Consider the following 6,687-nt stretch of genomic DNA (forward strand, 5'->3'; position numbering starts at 1 on the left):
TATAATAAAGATATTAGATTGTTGTCACACTGTAGTTTGCATGGCTGCTGACAGATGGCGCTAGCCCTGCAAATAAAACTGTGATGACAATTACAAGGAAGTGGGACCAGGTGGGGACTGAAGAAAAGGAGGCTGAGGCACAGGAGGATGGGTAAATGGCTGGTTGAGAGGGAGACCAAAAGGAGAGAAGAACTGTGGTGCTTACTGCCCAGCATATGCAGCTGGCTGTGGCCACTTGATTCTCCCTGTAGAGGGGCTTTGTGATTGTTGGAGTGGGAAGGAGTTCACTTAGTATGGTGTGTTTGTGTGTGAGAGAGGGTGGTAATGTGTGGTCTGTGCATGGGTATGGAAGAGAGGGGGCATATGTATACATGTGTGTCTGGGAGGCTGGGATGTGTGCTCTGTGTGTGTGTGTGTTTGTGAAAGAGAGAGAAGGAGTGTACCAGAAGTAGGTTCCTTGATGGGGGGTAGAGGAAAGTGGAGTGTACCAAGTTAGACCAGAACAATGTAGTAGTAAGATTTATGATAGGGATGAGTGGGAAGTAGGGATGGCGGAGAAATGTGATTCAGTTTGCATTCGAAACTGAATCTATCAAATCTGCACTTTCTGAAACAACACAAGAGCCAAAACACAGCTATCATTCAAAATTCATACTTTGTTTGGAAGTTTGCCAACCAAATACTGCAATATTTTAAAAAATGCATACATTGGTGACAGCATGCATAAAAATGAATACATGAGTGAAAATAATATACCAAAATGTATTATATAATGAGAAATTGCTTGCAAAAATGTGTCCATTAGTCAAAACTGCCTACAATAATATGTTTATTAGTAGAAATTCACATTAAAATGCTGTTGGAATTCCATGAAGGTTTTTTTTTTTAAAAATTGCAAATTGCTGCAGAAATGTGGAGAAGTGAATTTAAGACTGGAAAACTGAGAAATGGAGAGAACTGAAATTGACAGATCTTTTCATCCCTAGTAGGAAGTTGGGTGTACCAGAAGGGCAGGGGGAAGGAAGATGTAAAGAAATAGTACGGTGCACCAAGGATACAAAATCCTGGTGAGGAGGACTAATGGGTGTGTGCCTAAGGGGAAATTGGAAGGAGGTGTCTCAAATAGCATGGAAATGGTGGGATGGATTTAATCAGTGGGGGTGCCAAAGGGAGGAGAGAAAGAAAAGGAAAATGGACTGTACGGAGAAGATCAGTTACGACGCAGAAAAAACACAGTGGAGGAGGGAAAGGCATTTTGCACATGTTCGTTGAAGACTCTTTTGCATGCAGGGAGCCTTGCAAGGTGTCGTGGGAGGGGGTTGATGAGCTGAGTAAGCAGGGACTCTCTCCTATTATTAAATATCATGAACTTAAACAGTTATTTCAAGGAGTTGTGTACTCCATAATTCTTTACTGAGGACTACTTTCACATTTAAATTGCATTCTATTCATTTACAATGATTACAGAATAGATAGGATATGAAGCTATGTTCTTTTAACTTCACAACTGTGTTAATTTTTTTAAGTTTTACATTAAACTAGCAATTTGGGATCTAATTGAAATGAATTATGAAGAAGCACAATGCAGACCTGAATTAGCTCTTTAAGCATAAAAAACCATTTTCATGCTCACAGTACGAAATCAGCAGGTGATATTGTTATCAAATGGCATGGTTTCACCTCTTTCCTTTTTAAAAAAAAATTACTGCATGGGTATTGTCCACAGAATTAGAACCTATTTTTCCAGTCTAGGTGCCAATTTCATAAAAAGGACCGATGCAATTAGCCCCCAGTGCTACCCACTTGCCATTCATGGAAAAGCAGCCCCAAGACGGCTAAGCTGACATTTAAAGGGTTCCCAGCTGATGTTGAGCAGCTTGGAGTTTACACAGAGATCAGTATATATTTCCAGGATGAATTAAGAACAGAACTTATGTTGTAATTGCTACAGAATATTGAACGCAGAGATGGGTTATAGACATTTATCAACAAACCTGGTTGTATTTTTCTTGGGGCAATACAGATGATCCTTTGTACTGCAGAGACTGAAGCTGGAGTTTGATAGTGTAATTAGAAAAGCTATCCACATTGAAGTTACTGGCATTTCTGGAGGCTTCTTCATAGAACTGTGACCATCTGAGGCCCACTTCATTCTGAAAAAGATTCGTTTGAATTCTGAATTATATTTTTTGCAAGAAAATGCAACGCACCTAGAACGTTGGAACAAATGAAAGATCATAGCTCAGTGGTAGAGCATCTCATTTGCATTCAAAGGTCCCAGGTTCAATGCCCGATATCTCCAGGTTGGGCTGTGAAAGACCCTTTGCCTGAAATTCTGGAGAGCAGCTTCCAGTCAGTGTAGACAATATTGACATAAATGGAATGGTCTGACTAAGTATAAAGCAGCTTCCTATGTTCCCATCTTTTGGTCTCAGCCAGCCGGGCTGTTCATATGAAACGTATAGATTTCACTAACCACAGGGATAAGCAGTGTGATGGCCAAGTTTGTGTATGATGCCCAGTCATTCAGGATGGTGAACACGCAAGGTAACTGTGAAGCACTCCAAAAGGTATCTCCCCAAACTGGGCAAATGGGTGGGTTGGTGGGACAACAAATGAGGTTCAGCCTAAGTAAGTGTGAAGTGATGCACACTGGGCAAAACGTTCTAACTACACAGGGGATGACTAACCAAGAAAGAGATTTTGAAGTTGTAGGTAGTGTTATGCTCACCCAATGTTCTGAGCTTTGAGAATTCCAGCACTTACTCGGGGTTCCTTCGAATGAGGTCCCAGGAGGCTTACGGCATTTTATAGTATTTGCTATAATACTATACTATTTACAAATATACAGGTTGAATATAGGTGGGGTTCACTGCTTAAACAGCCCAATAGTTGTCCCAAAAGTTCACTGTTCCCCTGTTAGATTTCTAGGGAGGAGTCCAGGCAGAGCTTCAAACGGTCTTTCTCTGTGCTTTTCCCCAAACTGCTGTTCCTTCACACACACCAAATGAATGACATTACCCCAGCAGGGAGGGGAAAGTTAAGCCCCCTTCCCAAGAAAAGCTTCCATTGGTGCCAGTTGGGGAATCATATTTGTGGTGGGCAAGAGGGGCTAAGGAGGAGGAAGCTGACAGCCAGGGCCACCCCCCTGGACTTGTGGTAAGCAAAGAAAAGGCAGGCAGGTGGGAGCTAACTGAGGGTAGACTGAGGTTTGTGGGGCAGTGCATCCTAATGGATCAGCTTCCAGTGATGGCAAGTGAGACTAGAACTAAACCAAAGGACTGAAGTACAAGTAAGGTCTGCATTTGTGAGGGCTGTTGTGTTACTGCTCTTTTCTTAATCTACTGCTGTCTCTGGTATTACTAAACAGGATTGCTTTCTGGGCTGTGCTGTACTTTGTTCCTGATGGGATTATAAAATACGCCTTTCTTATTCCTGTCCTTGGCCTCCTCTTTGAACTCACTTTGCACCTTCCTCTCAGTCCCATCTAAAACTGCTGGTTAGGCTAATATTTCTACCTATATTATATTTTTGTAAATAATACGTGTGTGCCTTCACAGAAGCATTCACAGGTAGTGTGACACTTACAGGCAAGGTAAGCAAGGTGAGGCAAACGTGATGAGTGCTGATGACAGAAAGAGCCAAGTAGAAAGAGGGAGGTACTGAGGCATGCTCAACATCTTAAGATCTGCAGGACTCCAAAGTCTTAAAAAAAAAATACACACAAAAACATGTAGATTTCTGGTGTCCCCCTCCCCAGTATGCTATAGTGGTGTCTCACCTCAACTGAGCTATATTTTACCCCAGGATTCTTGGCCTAATTTCATGTGGATGGCAAGGAGGATGGAGAGAGAACTGGTGCTCTATCCACTTTTGGATCTGGCACTGCCCATGACTGGTTCTGCCCCTGTCCACTGCTGGCATGCAGAACACAACAGATTGCCCTTGAGGAAATGCGGCTATTGACAGAAGAAAGGTTCCACACCCAGTGGAGACTGATGGATCTGATGTCAGTAACTGCACAGTTGCTTGCAAGTTTGGACTAAAACCCGGAGTGGATTCCACTATCCCACTGACATGGAGCCACCAGTCTCCACTGTGACCCCATCCCTGTTTCATCACTATCCTGAAGAAACGGTTTTTATCTTATAAGAATCTATCTTCATGATGTTGCAATTACCATGTCCTTTTGATTGTGCTATGACTCATACCACCTTCCATATAATATTAAGAAACGTAAAAGATCCACTAAAGACAATTAAAGTTATTATGAAATCAAGCATAAGTAAAATACGTAACTGTTCAAAGTGGCAAATTCTATGTGTGATATTCATTCACATCATTTTAAAGGTTCAAGGTCTAACTGGTATATTATAAACCAATGTACATATCACATTTTCCAGGTGTACATTAGAGATAATTTCCATAACCAATAAAGGGGGACATGGGGAGATGTTCCAGCAGCTGGGCCAACAGCTGAAGCACAAATATATGATTCACTGAGCAGAACAGCACAAAATCAGTGGCTACTATCAATGCTACCAATGGCTACTGGCCACAATGGCCTGGTAACCAAGAGGTCTTCTGTATCGTTAAAAGTTGTGCAGGGGGAAGGGAGAATTTCACCTTGTGGTTTTTCCCATTACGGTGTTGCAAGGAAACCTGCACTTGGGTGAATTTTCTCTTCTCTTAAAGATACAGAATCATTCTCAGGCCCTGAACCTAGCAACCCTGGTTCATAAACTGTGGCACAAATTAAGCAAAATTGATGTAGCAAAAGAAGATAAAAGAAAAGTGGTTGGGGAAGGAATTGTGTTTGATTTACGAGAGGGTTCTCATCATTATACATATTTATATACTTATGGCATGTAAACCCTGCCATTTGACCAAACAGCCTCAATATGGCTTCTATGACAGATTATAGATTAATTGGTTCCACCTATACGGTGGCAATAGGTTAAGATATAGCCAACACTGCTGCTTACTGAAAATAGATACCTAAAGGAATTTGCTTAAAACTTGTGGTGACCAACTTCAAAAGATTCTAAAAAAATTCCAAGAATAAGGGATGTTAGGCATGCACCCCAACAAAAGTTATTTATGACACTTTCCCACTGAAAGTTGTGGAATGAGACTAATTTTACAACTAATGACTCATGACTAACTTCAACCTTATTTGATTTAGTGGACTTACCTGTGCTTGACTGCTGCTGTGGTTGCAACTTGAGATTTGCCATTAGAAGATGAAAGGAAATTACGGCTGAGGTTTTATTTATTTATTTAATTTAAAATATTTCTATCCTGCCCTTCTACCCTACAACGGGGCACTCAAGGTGGCTTCTCGTAGTTTGAGTAATAAGTCAATAATGAGTAATAAGTCACACTATTCTGGAAAATAATACAGTTCTCCCTAATGAGCTACTTTAGGCTACTTCAGGAAAATATTCATTCTTGTTGTCGATTTTTGAGTTGGGCTTCATTCTGATTTCATTAAAGTTACAAAATGGCCATCATGCTGGTAAAGTACTGGATCAGTATATAATGTTTAAACCCACTCCCAAATGATGCTTAGTTCTTCATTTCATTCACAATTCCAACTCATTTCTAGTATTTTGTTTTATTTTCCCAGTGCCTATATTTATTTCCTAAACTTAAGAGCAAACACTAGTCAAAGGTACCTACCATCTTTTTGGCATTCTCATCCGTGATGTTGGTGTTATAATTCCATGAAGCAAGTGAATTTTCATAAGATAGGTCCTCTGCACGGGCATTAAATTGTGTCAAAAAATCTATAGCCTGTTGGGTCACATCCTGCGCCACAGCAAAATGAGCCAACCTCCAGATAAGACAGAGATGAACCAACATATTTCCACTTGGGCCAAGAAATACCAGAAGAATGATGTTCTTTCAAGAAGGCTTCCTTGTTAGTACTTGTCTCATTAGCCTTTGTAGTTGTTTGGCTAAGGGAAAAGAGGCAGAATTTTATTTACTGGGCATTTTATAGTTTTAATCTAGCAAAAGGACAGAATCTTGAATAGGTGTGTGGGGTTTTTTTTTAATTAAGTAAGCAAAAGTGAATAATTAACTTTGGAGAAACATACAATTACCTGTAGTGTTTTATGGCTTTCTTTTTAAAGGTTTTATAGTTAATATTTCCCCAACATCCTGTCAATGATAACAGCTAGTTATCATCTGTACTGTCAGATTTTCTGAGCTGAGAACTTGAGAATGGAGGAGATGGATGAGCATACAGCCAAAGATTTGACAGGCTCCATCTAATAAATAGACCTCAGCATTCCTCATCACAGTGCTGTCAGCTATGAGACTTCTTCCAACTTGTCCTCTCATCCTCCACCTCCTTTTTCTCTTCCCTCTGTTCCTCTAGAACAGGAGTGGGGAACCTTAGGCCCCAGGTGGCCACATGCAGCCCTCCAAGCCTCTCTACATGGCTCTCAGGACTGTCCCCAGGCCACAACTCCTTCCTTGGCTACACCCCTCTGTGACCCTACTCTTCATCCTCAAGCGTTTGTGCCTTGCAGGAATGTATCCTTGAAGTGTGAAAATGTCTTGTCCTTGTCTGGATGGAGGCGTGGGGGGGGGAGAAAGAGAGAGTGTAAACACCTTTGACTATTCCATGGAATACAGCCTACTGCACAATGGTAAAAGTCACATACATTGGTCTGCCCC

At 41.2% G+C, this 6,687-nt stretch overlaps 1 protein-coding gene across 1 annotated transcript in view; it reads right to left on the reverse strand.

Annotated features, from left to right (window-relative positions):
• ACE2 (angiotensin converting enzyme 2) overlaps nt 1–5,868 on the reverse strand; it is a 42,564-nt gene extending 36,696 nt beyond the window's left edge. Inside the window, exons 1-2 of the mRNA XM_061629430.1 lie at nt 5,683–5,868; nt 1,995–2,153 (exon numbers count right to left, since the gene is read on the reverse strand). Of these exons, the coding sequence (XP_061485414.1) occupies nt 1,995–2,153; nt 5,683–5,865 (342 nt within the window). The 5' untranslated portion in view covers nt 5,866–5,868. The remainder of the gene's footprint in view (nt 1–1,994; nt 2,154–5,682) is intronic.
• Nucleotides 5,869–6,687: the final 819 nt, after the last annotated feature.

This window comes from Rhineura floridana, chromosome 5 (genome assembly GCF_030035675.1).
Source record: "Rhineura floridana isolate rRhiFlo1 chromosome 5, rRhiFlo1.hap2, whole genome shotgun sequence".
Taxonomy (NCBI): Eukaryota; Metazoa; Chordata; class Lepidosauria; order Squamata; family Rhineuridae; genus Rhineura; species Rhineura floridana.